Source organism: Spermophilus citellus, assembly GCF_964194105.1.
Source record: "Spermophilus citellus genome assembly, chromosome: 5".
Lineage (NCBI taxonomy): Eukaryota > Metazoa > Chordata > Mammalia > Rodentia > Sciuridae > Spermophilus > Spermophilus citellus.
Window position 1 is genome coordinate 6,329,617 of NC_138186.1, and position 19,626 is coordinate 6,349,242.

Sequence of the window (19,626 nt, forward strand, 5' to 3'; positions counted from 1 at the left end):
GGGGCTGGGTGGCTCACTGTGGACTGGAGATGGCATGGCCTGTGAGCATACAGACTCCAGAGAGGGAGAGTCCGTGGTCAGAAAGGACTTTGACCCCGGTAGGGTTACTCCGGATCTCCTCCTGTACAAGAGGGACCTCAGGAGGTGATCACATGCAGACAGTATGTGACTCAACTTTGACTACGGGAGCTGGCCCGAGGAGGAGCGCTTTGAGGGCTGTGCCTTGGCTTCCCCAGCAGTACATCGAGGGTTGAGTAACTGAACTAATAGACAGACATGGGGCATTCAGAGTCACAGCAGATGGTTGTTGAGCTATTGTACACAATATGTGCTCAACAATTGCAGATTGTCCCTGCTTGAACACTTTGGAACAAAGGCCAGAGGGCAAGGGACGTTCTGCGCAGGACTAGCCTGGAGTAGGCTAACGCGTTTGGATGGTGTGGGGGCAGCAGGCAGGGGCAGCCGCGGGCCCTCTGGGCAGCTGTGTGCTTGGCATCTCGGGCCCCTGTGCCGCCTGTGCGGAGGCTAACACAGGCTCTGTGGTTTGGGTCCTGCTGACTTTCCACCTGTAGGAGGGAGGACAGTGAAGTCTGTTTCATTTCATGTGTTTGAGCAGAGAATTTTTATTGGGCCGTGTTACGGGCTGATTGCACACGTTGAAGTCCTAACTCCCAGGACCTTGGAACGTGGCTATATTTGGAGATGGAGGGTCTTTGAAGAGGTGATTCAATTTAAATGAGGTCATGAGGGTGGGCTGTAGTCCAGCCTTGTAAGAGGAGGAGATGAAGATACAGATACACACAGAAGGCAGGCCACGGGAGGCCACGGGAAAGGACAGCCATCTTCAAGCCAAGGAGGGCCACCCCAGCAGAACCAACCCCGCTGCCACCGTGCTTTCAGACTTCTAGTCCCGAGAACTGAGAGGGAGGGCATTTCTGTGTTGGGGCCACTTAATCTGGGGTGCTTTGTTATGGCAGCCCTAGACAGCTCATGCAGACAACCCGGACATCCTCTGAGAGGAGGTGCTGCCCGGAGAGGCTGGGAGTGGGGGAGGCAGCACAGGAGTAAGACCGCTGGCCGGTTTATCCCATCTCTACCATGCCCAGACTGACTGCAGCCATTACCATCTGTGACCCGTGTCCCCCTGGGTGCAGCAGGAGCTTCTCACAGTCTTACCCCGAGCCCCACACGTGGAGCACACTCCGCAAACGACATTCTTGGTTGTGATGAGACAAAATGTCCATTGAGGGGCTGAGCTGGTGGCTCAGGGGCAGAGCGCTTGCCTAGCATGTGGGAGGCACTGGGTTCAATTCTCAGCACCACATATAAATGAGAAATAAAGGTATTTTTTAAAAAGTACGTTGAAAATTTGGCTGTAAATTATGTACGTTGATGATCCATCTTAAAGAATGTTTGCTTCTCCACAAGTTTGGGAAAGGGTGGGCTCTTTACAGATTTAAAAATGTTCGAAGGAGTTGACAATGAAAGTATGGCAAGGACCTCTTTGAAAGTGCCCAGTAGTTGGAGAGTTTGGTACACTTTTTGTCCTATTGGACAGAAAGTATAGGGTCTTTAGGGCTCTTCCCCAGCCACATTTATTCGTAAGGGGCAAGGTAAAAGAGTACTGTTGGTGGCGGCTTGCCTTAAATAAGGAATTGCTTCATCAGCTGACTTGGTCTTGGAGCGGTAAAGCAGTGTTGCTGAGAAGGACATTCCATGCCAGGACCGTGGTCTGCACCCCATTGGTGATCCACTGGTAAACCCCTATGGGAGGGAGCGGAAAGTTAAGTTTTGCTATTTGTTAAAAACAGCATGTTTGCATCTGTGCATTGGGGGAAGGTAATTTTTTTTTTTTTTTTTAGCTCCAGACAAGGTTTGTTTCTTGTTTTTTATTTGTTTCTGTTTTGTTTTGTTGTTGTTAGAAGCCACAACGGCCCTGATCAGAAGCCCCCACATAATGCCTTTCAGACTACATGAGAGGGTAGAAAGATTTAAGACTCACACTGGAAAACTGCAGCACAGTTTCATTGTGGTGGTGAAATAAGAAGTCAAACATTTGGGCATGCGTTTTATTTCCTTGCAGCAACTTTGAAATCTTGCAAGAGCTGTGGAAATTGAGCTCTTGCTGAATCTGAGCTATGCCAGCCTCGCTTTGTTTAGGAATCTGATGGAAACAGCTGTGCTCCACTGTTTCTCGATGCAGAAGGGCCCCACAATGCCCTCATTGTGGCCAGCATATTGTTGGCTATCACCAATGAAATTGCCCCTTTCTTTTCTGCTCCAGGGGCAGCGGAGCCACAGGAAAGTGAAAACTTTGCACATGTTTCTTTTAAATGTGAAGGGTTATTAAAGACTATCATGGCGCATACTTTCTCATTCTCTGGCCACCCACGTTGTTGCTCTGGACATTTCGCTGACTATAAGAAGTGTGTTTTTCTTCAAGATGACACTTATTATTATTATTTTTTAAATAGGTTGACTTCTTCCATTTCTGGCTAACTCCTTCCTAACCTTCCTTTGTAGTAGGTGCTAATAAATAACAACCCAGAGGATAGACAGAGTAAGAATCAAATAAGGATTGTGTGTGTGTGTGTGTGTGTGTGTGTGTATAAGATAGACTTGGATTCTAGTCATAGCCTTTTTTGGAGAACCCCAATTTGTGTGTGTGTGTGTGTGTGTGTATAAAATTTTACAGGGAATTTTACAATTCAAAATTGCACAAAAGATTTGTAAAACAAAGGCCTAGATCCTGGTCACACTGGTATAACAGCTGTGTTCAATTTTACATGTCCTCTCTGCTCTTTTCCGTATGTTGCTGTGGATTGTTTTACATGGTTCTAAGTATTCATACTGCTGGATATTCTGCTGTTTATTAGTTATAGGAGAATGTCTTTCATTTTATTACGGGTGTGATTTTAATTGATGGCATGCTATCCCACGGAGGGATTTACATCTAGAGCCCTCTATTTAGGTTGCTTTTACTTAGTTTTATCCTGTAAATGATACCCTGTCATTTTGGGGGCATTTAGCTTTTCATCTCTTGAATAGATTTCCAAGAGTCAGTTGAAAGTTTTGGCTGATAGCAAACACTACCACTTTTAGTTTCCTTCTTTTTGCTACTGCAAATAATGCTCAAGTCAGTATATTTGTGCAGAACTTTTGTACATATTTCAAGTTATGTTAATAATAGTAGGTCTAAAATTCATACAGATATGCTCCAGAGCGTAACTTTTAAGATCTCTCCCCACTGAAGTTAGTGTAGCACTCAAGTTTCATTGCTAATGGGACAATTCACTTTAGCATAACCTTGGTTAACTGAAGGAGCTGTCCATGTCTCTACTTGGAAAAGATCTGAGCTCTGAGGGAGTCATAGACCATCCTGGCCTTCCTTGCTGGCCTCTGTTCAGTGAAGCTGTCCTTGTGGTCTCAGTCTTGCCATCTTGTTGCGGCCTCTGCGGCTGCTGCAGCCTTCCTTGGCTCCCGGGGGTCAGTTCATACTGTTCTTATGTAAGTCAGCTTTTTCTTGCCATGACCAAAACACCTGACAAGAAAAACTTAGAGGAGAAACGTTTATTTTGGTTTATGGCTTCAGAGGCTTGAGTGCATGGTCAGCCAGCTCCATTTCTTTGGACTGAGTTAAGGCGGAACTCCATGGTGGAGGGGCATGGTGAAGGAAGGCTGCTCAGCTCATGCATCCTGGGAGCAGAGAGAGGGGAGGATAAACCATCCAGGACATGCCTCTAGAGCCTGCTTCATCCAACCAGGTCCCCTGTGCCAGTAGTCCATTCAGCTCTCAATGGATTATTAATCTATCAATGCTTAAATTGATTAATCTACTGATGAGGTAGGAGCCTCATGATCCAATCAGTGCCTAAAAGCCCCGCACCAAACCTTGCTGGATTGAGGACTGTGCTTTCAAACATGAGCTTTTGCACTCTTGGATACTCCAGTTTTCAGTCCAACCCCAAGAACTTTTCAGGTCCATGAGGTCTCACCTGGCCTCTGCTCTTCATACCCAGGGTCCAGGGTCTGCATTTGACACCTCCTCAACCTCCTGGAAGCAGTGCTTCTCTGAGGCCACCTCCTCTCTTCTTCCAGAAACCAGGCAACCATCTCTTCTACTGGGGTGGCCCCACCAGGCCTCCAGGCCTCCCTAGGGATTCCACCGGTTTCTGTGGTTGTAGCTCCCTGTTCTCACCCCTGCTGTCCGTATCCAAGTGCCAGTTCTGTCCACCCTCAAACTGGGGACATCTCTCCTTGAACCTGCTCACCAAACTCTCGATCTCCTTTTGTGCAGAAAACCAGCCTTTCCATCATTCAGAGTTTTTCTTCCTTTTCTTAATTGTTAGAAAAATCTGTTATTTTCTTCACCTTTGCTTTTGATTCATGAAGATAAGCTTTTAGAATTCAAAGGAGAAAATTATCTTTCCCAATTTTCATTTTGCAAACTGCTTTGACTTTTAGATTTGTCTTTGCTTTAGGTTTATAAAATTATACTTAGGAGCGAAACCCCAGGGACGGACGGTCCTGGGTTGCATTGCTTCTCCCTACAACAGAAGGATACTGGGAGCTCGGGCTGCTGTGTAGACGCTGGGTGGGAGGTAGACTGGGTACGAGGCGAGTCTGAATGGTGGGGACAGCAACGTCACCTGCTCAGCAGAGGTAACTGCTTACTGGATTTATTCTGGGCAAAATTTTGTAGCTTTAGAATAATTTAATAGAAAGTGCCAGGCACTTTGAGGGTGACCATGAAACTGGAATTTGAGGTCAAACTTGATTCTCCACTTCTGTGGGCAGGTGGGGCCTGGGTAAGCTGCAGGCCTCTGCGGCCCAGAGAGTCCATTTTAGGTCAGCAGTTAGGCCCAGCAGGGGACACCTGCTTGGTCGCAGCTGGCAGAGAGTCTCTTCTCTACCCCTGAGTGGCATGCCCAGCTCTGGTCAGCGGCTGTGCCCGCCAGTGTTGCCACAGATCTCAGCAGCTCATGGCGACTCCCTTCCTGGTTCTTTCAGGTCTCACAAATCTGGAAGGAGTAGGGTTTATTCAAGTGTGACAAACAGAAACAGAACTCTTAAAGGGGCAAGAGGGGGCCCCCATAAGGGCTACCACTCCAGTGTGGTAGTCAGGGGTTCATAGAGCCCTCGGGTCAACGCTGTTCCAAGTTTAGGATAATCGGGGTTTGGAAAAGTACTAATGCCTTTGGCTAGCCCTCGAGTCTGCACTTCCATTCAGGCCTGCCCCACATCTGCTTTCTTGCTGCTCAGCAGGGAGTGGGAGGTTGAGGTCATGGGATCATGGATGCTCTGGGTTTGGACTTCTGCAGTGGCACTAGGGGAACAGGCGTCCCCACTGGCTGTGGCCTGTGCTTGCTGCTTGAGCTCCAGCCCACCTGGGCACCTGGAGGAAGTAGGAGGCTGAGGTTGTGGGATCGAGGATGCTCAGGGTTCCAGGCTGTGGTGCATCTGCATGGCCCACATGGGCCCTGCCTGGCTGCCGCTTTGTGACAGGTTGGGTGCATCTTCTCTTGCCTCGGCCCTGGCTCTCTGTGCCTCAGGCCTGCACTGGCATGGTGGACTCCAGGGGGCCATGGCCCCTGCTTGCACCCGCACTCCAACCAGCCTGCGCTGCTGCAGCTTCTCCTTGGGGATTAGTGGGATGGCTCAACAGCTGGGGAACCTTGTCTGATTGGAGGATGCAGGGGTTCTTAGCAGGGTTCATACTGAAACTGATCTTATAAGGAAGTGCACAGATGGAGCTTGGAGAAGATTCAGGAGCTTGATGAAAGTTTGGTCAAGCAAAAAATCTTTTTCAGTTCCGACGGTACCATGTGATTATTTTTAGGTTGTCTTCTTTTTACATGAGCTCCTTGAGGGCAGGGAACAGGCTTTCTTTCTTCTAACCCGGTGGTTCCTAAACTCGAGGATGCTGGAGATCTGTTAGAACATCCGCTCCTAGGTTCCACCAGGAAATGTCTCCCTCCGTGGGCCTGGGGAGGCCGAGAGTGTGCATTGCCAGCAGGTTTCCAGATGAGGTCAGGGCTGCTGGCCTGGTGACCACACTCTTGAGAACCACTGGTCTGTTCCCTGTGTCATTCCTTATGTGCGGATGCTCAGTAGTTATTGGCCAAAACAAAACGACGGAGCAGATTTCTCCACAGTTGGTCTCTTGAGTAAATACGTTCATGGAAGTGCAGGTCCCTGGGCCAAAAGAATGAGAGAATGTGATTGGTCATCTCAGAGCATCCTGACCTTTTGACTTTCCAGTTGCTGATTCTTTCTCATTTTGTACCTTGCAAAGTTGATCATTTCTCTCTCCCTGTGAGAGTGTGTGTGTGTGTGTGTGTGTGTGTGTGTGTGTGTGTGGTGTTAATTTAGCCTACACAAAAGATGTGGCCACATGTTGCATGACAGATTCATACGTCACTCTCTGTGTCTTTTAAGGTGAAAAGTGAAGGTGAGCTGCAGTGAGCACAGGTTTTTGGGGACAATGGTGGGGTCTAATCTCCAACTAGGGAGGAAAATAGTTCACTTTTAATAATGAAATAAAAAGTCTTTGAAGGCAATATTTTTGAAGGGTCCAAAGTATTGTTGCTTTTTATTAGAAAAACAAAGTGGGCTCAAGTGTTCCTCCAGCCTTACCTCCTTGTGCAACCCTAATGACTTATTAACGGCTGCAGTTTATTAGAGCATGAAAATCCCCTGATGGAAAATTTGAGCATTTATTCATATTTTCAATATTTTTTGATTAATTGCCTTCTAAAATTGAATTAGTAGTGAAGTTTTCATCCTGCCTACATTGGAGAATTTCAATTACTTTTCTAGTTTTCATTAATGGTTAAGCCACTCACTGTTTGATTTGTATTAATTTATGCTATGAAGATGCACGTTTGCTTGTTCTTTAAAAAAAAAATCTCTCCTGTATTTCAGTGAATCGTTTTATATTTCCCCTTAGTAAAGTGTGCATGTGTATGGGTTAGTTCCTGGGGGTGGAACCCAGGGCCTTGCCTATGCTGGGTGCTCCCACTACCAGTGAGCTCCACCCAGCCCCTATGTGAAAATGTTCTTGAGAGAGAAACCACTGTGACTTTTCCAAGGAAATTTGTAGCTACCTTGCAAAATTGGCTACGCGCACTCTGGAGGTTTCACGCAGGTCTGTGTCTCTTTTGGGGGGGGGATTTAGTGTCTTATCTTGACCTTAAGGAATGCTCTTACTAATTAAAAATGAGAAGATTAAAGTCATAAAACACCTGGTGACCACTTCAGAGAACACTGATTTCTTAGGTACCAAACAGGGGAACACTCGCCCAGCTCGGCATCTCTGAAGAACACCTCCTTCCCCTCCTGGTCCTGCTGGGGCTGGGAGGAGACCTCATGGGTGCCTTGTACACTAGGACCCTGTGCCCTTGGGGGAAGCAGCCTGGTCACCTGTGGGCCTGGAGGAGAAGCTGGGGGTGTCCCCATGAAGGCAGTTACCTTTTTGTCTCTCGTTCCTCCTCCAAACCTCGACTGAGGGAAACCCAAAGCCCAGTCTGGGATGCATCTTGATGCAGCCCCTGAAAGACAGCCAGGGCGGTGGGCAACACCTTGACGGCCCCCTTCTCCCCAGGTGAACTTCGTGGCCTGCCAGCTCTTCGCCCTGCTCGCCGCTCTCTGGTTTCGCCTCTACCTGCATCCTGCTAAGAGCAGCCCCGCCGTCCGGCATGCCTTCGCCACCATTTTGGGCACTTACTTCGTCATCTTTTGCTTTGGCTGGTGAGTATGCACCTCAGAAAGGCTAATGGTTGTCATTTGGGTGTTTTGAGGGGATGTTCTTGGTGGCGCACCAAGAAAAGTACAGGGTTGTAAAAGAGTGTGCTGTGAAATGAGAGTTGAAAAAAGGTTTGCATCATTGTAAAGCATTGCAAATACTTTATTGTAAAATAATGGGGATGCTGCAGGAATCCCCATTTACTATATTAAAGACAGAAAGAACTAGAACCAATAAGCTGACCATCCACTGGAAGTCAGCACAATGACTTTTTTTCCTTAAAATCAGGCTTCCGCAGCCCCTATGGGCCATGTCCGTGGAAGCTGGATAGTTTACTTTTTCCCCTGCTGTGGGCCTTTCCCAGCCTTCGCGGACTCTGGTGGGTTTCTGGCACCACTCTGGAGCCCCTGGTGTTAGTCCTGCTCCGGGGTTAGAACAGTGGCTTCAGACAGGCCTGGGGAGGTTGAGTCATCCTCTGACAGAGCAAGACCTGTTAGAACTGGCAGATTGGACTTCACTGGGTATGCCTGGCAGTGCCCAGGGAGGGGCACTTCTTTGACATTTTAGGAATTTCAAATTTCTAGAAGTGTATCTTAAGGAAATCTGTTCAAGGTCTGAAGGACAACTCCAAATCCTTCAACGAACATTTGGAACAGGACTGATAATCTGAATCAGCCACCAGGCGAAAGTCTCGGTGTCTGGAAAACCGGGTTTGGATCCTAGTACTTTAAAATAAATGCATAATGTCCTGAAGGAAAAACCTCATCTCTCTGGACTCTGCATCATATATGGACGTGAAAAAATATAAGCAGTCCATTTATGGATTTGTGACATTACGGGCTGTAACTGGCAAATTGTGCCATGACCCTTGTCATTTCAAGATGTAGTATCTTCAATTACTCAGAAAACTGTCCTTGATATATTTTCTCTCTTTTTTTTTTTTTGATATATTTTCTCTTACACACTGATCATTGCCTTTTGGCAGGGGGAGGGGAGGCTGAGTAGCCAGAGGGTGTGTTAATATGAAATATATTAATTGTCTCCCTCCCTCATGTCTTAAAGGTACTCCGTACATCTTTTTGTGCTGGTGTTAATGTGTTATGGAATCCTGGTCACCGCAAGTGTATCCAGTATACACAGGTAAGACCCTGGGGTTGAGCAACACAAGATAGGTTTCTCGTGTGATCTTTGAAATGTACAAAGTTGTAAGTTCCTGGTTTCCCATGGTGGTGTGTCTTAGCTCCTCTAGGATGTCTGAGGGAGGGATGGGGGTCTTCAGAGAAGGCTCTGTGAAGAAGGTGGGATGTACATTGGGCCTTGCATGAAAGAGTTCATCAGGATTAGGCAGCTCAGTTTGTGACAGTTCCAAACTGGAAGTAAGTTAGGTGTCTTGGTGCAATACTACCCAGCAATGAAGAGGAGTGAGCTCTGAATGGACGCAACCACATGGATGCATCTGGAGTTAAATAGGCTGAATGAAGGAAGCCACACAGATCAATTCCAGAAAATGCGGACTAATCTCTAGTAACAGAAGATCAGAGGTTGTTGCTAGGGAGGCGTGATGCAGGGAGACAAAGAAGGGGTCAGAAAGGCATGGGGGATGCAGGTCTCCGCCATCTTTGATTTGGTGATTGTTTTCTGGGTGTACACCCAAAACTCGTTAAGCTGTATACTTAAAAAAAAAGGGTTTTGCTATGGTATATTTTTGTATTTCAAAGTACAGAAGTAATTCATTCTACTTGAAGGCTCTGTGCTTGGATAGTCAGTGAGTGGGGATATGTTTTGCAAGTCTCTTTCCCATGGTCTTCTTGGAAACTCAGTGCTGACTGCCTTTTGGGGGACACTGGAATATGTAAGTTCTGTGAAAACCAAGGCTTCTCTCTCATTCACTGTTGTATCCTCAAAACCTAGAAGAGCACCTGGCACAACAAGGGCTCGATAAGAACTGTGGGACGAGGGACTGCAGCGCTTTTAAAAGTTACTTACCCTTTTGTGGCTTCTTTTCTGATGGCGTCTCTAAAAAGTACGTGTCTTTCCTCAGCTTCAGTGAACTCCCTGATTAATAAGACTATCAGCACTATCTTTTTTCTTTTTAAAAGCATTAAAATCTATCCTTGTAGTATATAATTTTATAGTTACTTGTAGTAGATTTCTGGTTTTCAGAGGAAGATGTTTTTGCCTACTTTTCAGCTTTACCTTCATTCTACTGAGTGTCCGAGGGAGCTCTGACATTTGAATCGTCATCTCTCTTTTCAATGGCCTTCTTGAGAAGATAGTGTCATTCCTTCCAAAAGGGAAATAGGAAACTTGTTTTCTAGTTTGGAAGGAGTTGGTGTTGGAAATACTTCATATGACAAAATGCTCATAAATTTTTTTTAAAGGGTGGTGGGGTGTGTGTGAGATTTCTTGTTTATTCTAAACAGAATTCCGAGGGCAATCATATGATTAATAGTAATGCTGATCTCTGTTGCGTGTTTCCAACTCCCTCCCCATTGGAGTTAACAGCTTTCCCCATACTTACCTAAGGCTGGCGGGATACGGTCCCTGTTTCAGAGGGTCGAGGACTCACAGGCACACTCATCCCACGGCGGGCCCAGGTTTCCAGGATTCCCTTCCAGGGGCTCGGAAGGGAACACTCTGACTTGACGGAGGAGTGGTTTGTAGCCAGGGGTGACTCTCTCCCCAGTCCTCTTGCAGTGGGTGAAGGCTCTGCCTTCAGAGTAACAAGGAAAGACGCCCCAAGAAGCCCTTCCTTTTCCCTTTGCTTGGGTGGTGGCCAGTGTGGGAAGGTGGTTCCCAGTTCAGTGGGTGGACTTGGTGTCGATTAAAAAATAAAAAAAATTCTGAAGTTGTTTCTTATCAATTCAGGGAAGGGCCCTGGAGCGAGTTAGGAAGTCAGGTCACACAGCATCTCTGCCCGTGAGATCTCCCACCTGTGAGATGTGGAGTTTGGGGGACTCTGAACACCAGTTCTCTGCAGGACCCTGATTGAGTGATTCTTGGTGTCTTCTTCTTTCTCTTCCCTGAGTCACAGAGCTCTGTCCAGTGGCTGGGAAGAGGAGAGAACTGGCATTTGCTGCCATTGAGAACTGACCCTTTTCTGCATTGATGCTACTCAGGATTTTGTTTAGAGAGTTCTTAAAGGAGCCAGGTCTGTCTCCTTCCCAAGCCACCGTGTGGGGCAGGAGGCATAGGGATCAGTTTACCAGGTGTGGGCCAAGTGGAGCAGAATGTGGTTTGTATCCCCGGGACAGAGGCACCGTGTCACAACAGTGCTACTCTCAGTCCCTACTCTGTGCCACATCCCAGGACAAGCTCCTTTGAAAACATATGACATTTCACTATTTTAAGGACACAAACTATTCGTCAACATAGTATTTAACATTGTATCTCTTTGTTTCAAATATATAACTTCTAAGATACTCTTTGGGATCTTTATGTATATACATACTTTCTTCTTTATTTTTCTGAGATGTGGAACTGAAAGCTCGGAGAGGCAGATAAGTGGAGTTTGACGGATTTTCACAAAATGAGCAAACACCTGTAGCCTCCAGGCAGGTCAAGAAGAGAACAGGATCATTGCTCATGGCCCAGTCTCTGCCACACCCCTCTTTCCTAAAATAATCACTCTGCCAACTTCTCACACCACAGATGACCTTGCCAGGGCTGGGATTTGAACTTGGATTAGTCTGTGTCCAGAATACGTGTTTTCCGTGCCACTCCTGGATTCCTTAGATTTTTCAGGTCAGGCTGGGGCTTGAATGCTTCACCCTGTTGTATTAGGAGTCCGCTCGTCCTTGACAACTGAGGGCCTATTGGGATGGTTGACTTGAACATGCTTTCCGTCCAAGCCAGGTTCAAGCCTGAGGCTAACTTCTGTAGGAGACAAAGGACAAGTGGCTGGCGTGGTGGCTGCATTTGAACTGGGCCTGGAAGAATCTGCCTTTAGAATCTGCCTTGGGCTCATGAACTGGCTGAGAAGGGGGATGGGTGCTGGAGGGCAGGAGGCCTAGTCCATTCTGTCCTCCTGCTGTTCTTGAGGGGAGAGTTTCCTTAGCTATTTGCTTTACTGACTGTCTTATAGGGTTTGGGATGAATCCGTGGCAGGAAAAAATCTCCTTGTATAGTACCCGTTGAGTATTCCTTACCCCAAAAGCTTAGGACAAAAGTGTTTCCAATTTTGGAGTTTTTAAAAAAAATTTTGAATATTTTAATAGACTTTAATGGTTGAGCACCTCGAATCAAAAACATCTGAAATCAGAAATGATTTAAAATTTTAAGCTTTTTTTTTTTGCACCAGGGATTGAATCTAGGGGTGCTTAATTACTGAGCCACATCCCCAGGCCTTTTATATTTCTTATTTTGAGGCAGGGCTTTGCTAAGTTGTTCAGGGCCAAGTTGCTGAGTTGCTGAGGCTGGCCTTGAACTTGGGATTCTTCTGCCTCAGCCTCCAGAGTTGCTAGAAATTTAGGCATGAGCCACTGCACCCAGCTTCAAAATTTGAAACTTTTTAAGCAGTGACATGATGTTCAAAAAGTTTTAGATTTGGAGTGTTGGGGATTTCGGAGCGCTTCAGATTTCCACATTTGAGATGGTCAACCTGTAACTTCTTTGTAAATAATGGTAAAAAGAGCTTATGCAGTGATTTAATTTACAGAGCCCCTTTACACTCCTGACTGGCTTTTTTGCTGCTGAATAATATTTTATTACCCTTTACTATTTCCTAGGTTGATCTCATCTTCATGAGTTATTTTAATGTGAATGTGTGAATTTCAATATAATTTAATATCAGAATATTCATCTTCCCCGTTTTATGGGAAAAGTTGGACCATCTGAGTGTATGTCTGTATCTGATGGGCTCTGAACCATTCAGAAGCATTTAGTGTGTTGTGTTCGGTTTATTTATACTAATAGTAACTGAATCTCCTATGTGTCAAGCCAAGGTTGAGAGGCCCAAGGTCAAGTGCGTTGGGAAGCAGACATCTATGTAAATAACTTTCAGCACTATAATTATGTAGATTAGCAGGTAGCACTAGAAAAGTGCAGACAGTGGAACAACATGTTGTGTTGAGGAGCAGGACATGGGGTGAGGTGGGTGGAACAAGACCATGCCAAGTGACAGGGAAGAGGTGGCATTGGAGCTGAGCCTTATCTGATCAGTAGAGTTCCGGATGGACTGTGGGATGGATGGACAGGGGAACTGCAGGCCGAGGAATGAGCATAAAGAAAGACATCTGACCTGAGAGTACAGGGTGCAGCCGGGGAACAGGAGCAGGCCAGGGTACCTGAGCTCAGGTGACCGTGAGGCCGGTTGCAGGTGAGCTGAGAATGCTGAGCTAGAGAGCAGAGTGTGAAGCACTCGTGTGCTGTCTGGAAGTTTTCACCTGCCTGGGGAGTGGCATCCTCTGGAGACTAGACTTTCACAACGAGTAGCGTTCGTGTAGTTATTCACGTACCAACACACATGACCATCTTTGCCTTCGAGTCACTTACTCACAGTTAAGGGCTCAGTAGTTCCTCAGATCATCATGGTCTGCTCAGGCTGCTGTGGCAAAGTGCCATAGCTGGCTGGGTGACTTATAAACACACATTTCTTTCTCCTGTCTCTGGAGACTGGAAGCCAGATGTTAGGCAGCATGGTCAGGTCCAGCGAGGGCCCTGCTCTGCTGAATTCTCTCTGTATCCTCATTGCATCCCACAGTGGAGAGAGTCGGAGAGCTCTCCGGGATCCCTTCTATAAGGGTAATAGTCCCATTCACTGGGACCTTCCAAAGACCCACTTCTTACTACCAACACATCGGAGGATTCCAACATAGGAATTTGGGGAGGACACACATATTCAGCCCATTGCACACATTATCAGGCAAATTTATTATTACAAATTGATAAATGTTGTGAATGACAAGGGTGTGTATGTATGCACGTGTGTGTCTGTGTGTGGTCTGCCTATGTGTGTGTTGCTGGTTTACACTCATAGAGGAGCAGACGGTGTCTCTGAAGGAAGCTGGGGAGTGCCAAGGACAGAGTGGCAATTGAAGCCTGAGGTGTGGGTAGGGAGGGTCCTGTGCAGAATTAGCCAGAGGGGTGGCAGGAAAACAGAAGCATGCACACCAAGAGAACCAAGCCTTAAGGAAGGGCGTGGTCAGGGGTAGGTGGTGGTTTGGGTTTTGTAAAGATTATCACATGATAACACGATGGTTGGTCAACAAGAGGGTCTGAGTACGAGACCTTACGGGTCAGCAGTACCCAGTCCTGGCTGCATGTTGGAATGCCATGTGCACCTGGTACCACTCAACCAGGACAGCTGGGGGAGGTCCCAGGCATCCCCAGTTTGCTAAGCTCCCTTGCTGATTCCATTATGCCATCGGGACTGACAGCGACCACTGTGGTCCTTGTGAAGAGATGAAGGGCTCAGAGCCGAGGGTGGAGAGGTGAGGACTCAGGATGGCCTGGAATGTCTCTGGATCAGGTGTGACTGACCATTTTCCTGTAGAGGGTGAGGGAGAGGAGGAAGAGAACATTTCCTGAGTGCATTGTTGGTCTGCATAATAAACTGCTCTTCTGTGTTTTTGCTCTTAGATACACTTTTTTTGTGGCGATGGGATACCTTACAATATGTCACATCAGCCGAATATACATCTTTCACTATGGAGTGCTCACTACAGATTTTTCGGGGTGAGTATCTTAGTTTGGGGACTAGGGACTGACTACGGACTTTTGACTCAATCTTGGAGGGTCTGTATGTATCAAGTGTGCGTAAGAATTATCAGGTGAGTTAAGTCAGTTGGTAAGATGTTGTGTGAACAGGGTGGAGGTTGAAGATTGGGTTGCTCTGTGGGATTATAAACTGCTCAGCTGTAAGGTCTGGGTCACAACCTACACCCTAAGTGTTCTGTCCCACTGTCTTTTTTTTTTTTTTTTTTTTTTAAAGAGAGAGTGATAGAGGGGGGGGGGGGAGAGAGAGAGAGAGAGAGAGAGAGAGAGAGAGAGAGAGAGAGAGAGAGACAGAATTTTTTTTAATATTTATTTTTAGTTCTCGGCAGACACAACATCTTTGTTTGTATGTGGTGCTGAGGATCGAACCCGGGCCGCACGCATGCCAGGCGAGCGCACTACCGCTTGAGCCACATCCCCAGCCCTTTTTTTTTTTTTTTAAGCAGGCCTATTGGAGGGTGGCCAGACCTTGCTCACGGTTGTCTGACTGCTCTGTCACTACAATGGCTGAGCTGAGTCATTGTAGTGGAACCCTGTAGCTGGCAAAGCCCAGAACATTCGCCATTCAACTCTATAGAAACAGTTTGCCTATCCCTATTCTAAGGCCTGTAATGCAGGGTTGGTGCTCACCCTTCTGGTTAATGACCTAGAAATTCTTCCTGGTGAAATGAAATAGCTGTTATCCTGAACCTTGTGAGTGTCCCCTGGCTGCTTTGACTCCTCCCTGAGATGCCCCTAGACCTCCAGCTGCCAAAAGGTTAATGCATGGGGCAGCGTGAGGCCCCCAGCCTTGGCCTGGTGGAGCCCTCCTGTCCCAGCTGGTTGCCTGGTGAGGACCGCAGATGGTCAGTGTTCTGTTGAGGTTAGTGGAGGAACAGCTTTCTATGAATCCTGCAGGATGAGCAGTAAGCAGAGTTGCCCCTGGTGACATGCATGTCATCCACCTACTTCCCTAGGGATTTGGTTCTGTTCCTTGCAGGTGGCCTGAGGTCGGGGAGAACTCAGGTGGTTGGATTGCATCTCATTTGTTGAGTCGTTGGTGAGCAGGCTGGAATAAGGGGCTGCACTCAGCTCATGTGTGTGAACTTTGCCATTGTGCAACTCACCTGTCCCCCCAAGTTAAGTACAGGAGGGCGAAAGAGTGTTGCTTTTGGACACAGAGACTGTTACATTCAAATCTTCACCCTGTGGCTTGGGCTTCTTTTCTTCCTCAGGCCGCTGGGATTTTCCCTGTTTCTCTTCCATCTGGGTGTCTCTACCCCACATGGTAAGAGCACACTTCCCAATTTTTCTGAAATAAGTTCACAAAAATCATTTTATTCTTGAGTGATATGCATTGCTATAAAACACAGTATGGGAGCAACAAAGATAATAAAATAGCCAGAAAGTGATACTATTAAAAATAACCCTATCTCTGCACAGTGTTTAATCAATGACCTCCATGCTCGGCTTTCACCCCAGAGCCCCACTGTACTGGAAGGAGTTCTTGCTACTTAATATCTATTCAACAAGGGAATTAGTTAAATACTACAGAATTTGTTGGCATATTTTTCAATGTTTCCAGGAGACTCTTTCTAATCATCCAACAGCCATATTGGTTAGGGTGATGAACAAAAAGCTTTGGCTTTGGCTCAAACTACATTAGTACCTATTTCCTGTGAATATCACCCTCTCTTTTTCATGCAGTCAATGTTCATTCATTCATTTCTGCGACAATTTTTGAGTCTCCAGTGTGCTGGGTACAACGCCAGGTGCCAAGGACACTGAGTTCCTGGTAGGAGAACAGGTGTTCCAGGCACATGGAGCGGCTGGCTCTGCAAGAGAACAGAAGGGTGAGGCAGGTGCCCACCGAGGCCCTTCCTGGACAGCGGCTTCTGTCATCTGGCGTGATCATTCAGCAGCCTGGTTGTCACTGGACTCCATCTGCTGCTCCTCGTACCCATAGCCACCCCCTGGACCACTGCGAGTCGGCAGCGCCTTCTAGCAGCTGACCTTCCCTCCCCTTGCCCCTTCCCCAATCTCTGTTTTCTGTACCTGCCAGAGTGAGGTTCCCCACTGCAAAGCAGATGGGATCTGGATCTGAATATCTCCACTTGCTTTCCTGCCACCCCCTGCTCCCATGCGTGACATGGAAAAAAGCTCATGGTCCACACACGCTGGGTTAGTTCTGTGCCTCGAGTTCCCCTCATCAGAAAGCCCTTCGCCGTCTTCGTCAGTCTGGAAACTTCTTTCTTCATTTCTTAAAACCCAGCTCAAAGATCGATTCCTTGCAAAGCGTCCATGGTTGCCACCCTCTCCACCTGCCTTGGAGTCATGCATTTTGGACCTGGGACAGCAGGATGCCTCTCAGCCTGGCTCGCACTGGTCAGTGCCACCCTTGCCTGCTCCTCAGGGTCATCAGCTGGAGTATGGCATGTTCGTAACCAGCAGATGTGGGCACCCCCCTCGTCGTCAAGAAGTCCCCCAATCTGCTGTCTGCAAGCTGGAGACCGAGAGGTGCTGAGGACTGACGGTGTGTCTCAGGCTGAGGGAACCAGCCAGAGACCTAGACAGGTGTGTCTCAGAGCCTAAGCCTGGTGTCCTCGTGTCTGAAGGCAGGAGAAGACGCATGTTCCAGCTCAGACAAAGAGGAGGGGAGAGAGAAAATTCACCCTTCCTCGGCCTTTTTGATCTGTCCAGACCCTTGGTAGACTAGACGTTGCCCAAATGCTCATCTCTTCCAGAAACACCCTCACACACACCTCAGAAACAATGTCTCCCAGCTGTCTGGAGACCCCTTACCCAAGTCCACTTGATGCACGGAGCTAGCCATCTTGACTTACATATAAGCTCACAATAGATGGATGTGGAAGCAGAGATGGTGATTGTTCCAAAGCTAGATTGGGTCCTTCGTAGAGTCACAAAGCAGGGCGAGCACATTAAAAGTAATTGCTGTTGAGTGAGATGTGGATGAGACGCCGGAAGGATTGGGAAGGCGTCGTAAGCATCAGATTTCCTCACTCAGAGGCTTTGCCAGCATTTGTGCCATTTCACCTTCTTAGTAAATGCTAGAGGACATCACTCTGGAGATGGCGGATGGGGTTTTTTGTAACAGAGATGCTGCCATTCAGCAGATCCGCTCTGCAAGGAAAGGCTTGGGTCCTGCCTCAGACCCTTGTTCTTTCATTCTTCAGCAGATACTGACTAGGAACCCTGGATATACCAGGCATGTCTGCAAGAGATGGAGTGAGTAGCCTGCAGAATCGGTGTGCACGTGTTGATTTCAAGATCTCCTAGAAAGTGAAAATGTGGCCGTATCGTTTTGTGTTGGGTTGACAAAGTATCCCCCTAAAATTCATGTTCACTCAGACCCTCAGACTTTTTCCTTATTTGGAAAAGGATCATTGCAGATATAACTAGTTCAGATGATGTCATACTGGATTAGGGTATGCATTGGATCCAATATGTCCCTGTAAGAAGGCCATAAAGGACAGACCACAGGGAGATGACTATGTGGGAAGATGGAGGCAGAAATTGGAATGATGTAGCCGGCTGCTAGGGAATGTCAAGGGTTGCTGTCAATCACCAGAAACCAGGAAGAAGCATGGGACAGATTCTCCCTCAAAGCCGGCAGAAGGAACCGACCCTGCTGACATCTTCGTTTTGGACTTCTAGCCTCCAGAAGTGTGAGAAAAGGATTTCTGTGTTTGTAAGCCACCCAGCTCGTGATGATTTGTTATGGCAGCTGGAGGATACTCATACACACCGTTCCTCATTCTTTACCTTTTCATGTATTAGTGGCTGTCTCCTATACCTCCACAGTCCCTGTCTCTGGCTGCCCTTGTGATACCTTCTCTTCCATTTGTTTTGTGCTTGAGTAATTTAAGCTTCTTTTTAATGCAGTCAAAATTGTGGGCAGGTATCAAAAGGAAAACCGTGCAGGGCATTTGCGGACAAACATACTTGTGAAATGGGGTGACTTTGGGGTTGACAGCAGGAGGATGGAAATCAGGTCCTGTCAACCTCGCTTTCAGAAGCAGAGTCTCGAAATTGGATTAAGAAATCTCTGACGTCACACACAAAACTGCAGAATATTTGAACTAGAAAGGCTCTGTTGTCAGGAAAGAATACAAAGAAAAGGCATCTGCTGCCTGAAAATCACACCTGGTTTAGTCCTTTGGTCACTGAGTGGCCAGGCATTCAGTTCTTGGAGGGTGTGTCTTTATTATCATCTTTTCGTAGATCACGTTGAATGGCATTATTTTCCCCTATCACGTAGGTGCCCACTGCCTCACTGACGTACGTCCCTCTTCTTGGAGTATGCCAGTGTCTGTGTTGACAGATAGAGGGGTCCGTACCACCCGGAAATTGGCAAGATGTTTTAAATCGAAAATTGCCAATTAGAGAGGTTCTGTACTATCGTGTGTTCTCATTTTGAGCGCACAAGCAGCCGCAGATTCTCTTCCAGAATGGGATTCATCTAACCCCACTGTTTATTTCAGTTGAAATATCATGTGTAGGATTTTGCGGAGAGGTGAAGTAGTGTCTTAAAGTGGAACGTGGCATTCCAGAGCAGGTGGATGTGTAACTGTTCTCTTTGGAGCATGCCTGCAAATCTTAGTGCTTAGCACATTTTATCACACCTTCAGAGTGAGAGCACAGACAGGAATTGAAAATGGCGTTGGATGTGATGAGTGATTTTGTCAAACAACACATATAGATGGTTTTAATTTTGGAGAACACATAAACTTGTACTTTAGGCTATTCCAGGAACTTGCAATTTTATTTATCGTTCTAAAAGTAGTCAAGTTCCCATGGGCAGGGCTGGTGAGAATAGTAAAATACATTTTTATTTGTGCTGCTAATATAATCTATATCAGTGCAGGTAGGGGTGAACGTCTGTTCCGTTTTTCCGTGACTGTGGGCTGGGAGAGGCACCAGCATGGTCGCTGTTCTCCCCGGGGAAGCTCAACAGTTGCAACAAAGCTGATTCCTTTTAGGCTTGTGATTGTGAATGGATTCTTCCAAGGGCAGCAGCAAGAACTCTATTTCCTTTTTGCAGTTTCAGCCAGATTCAGGCAGATAATTGCTCCCCTCATGTTGGTAGTTCGGTTGCCCAATGTGTGTTTTGAAAACAGTATGAAATGAAAACTCTAGACCCGGCCAGTGGGAGGATAAATTGGTAAAAC

The 19,626-nt window shown here is 46.9% G+C and overlaps 1 protein-coding gene across 1 annotated transcript in view; it reads left to right on the forward strand.

Moving 5' to 3' along the window:
• Positions 1-19,626, forward strand: part of MBOAT1 (membrane bound glycerophospholipid O-acyltransferase 1) — a 97,549-nt gene that overhangs the window by 41,607 nt on the left and 36,316 nt on the right. Inside the window, exons 2-4 of the mRNA XM_081294405.1 lie at positions 7,604-7,749; positions 8,807-8,884; positions 14,324-14,419. Coding sequence (XP_081150531.1) covers positions 7,604-7,749; positions 8,807-8,884; positions 14,324-14,419 — 320 coding nt within the window. The remainder of the gene's footprint in view (positions 1-7,603; positions 7,750-8,806; positions 8,885-14,323; positions 14,420-19,626) is intronic.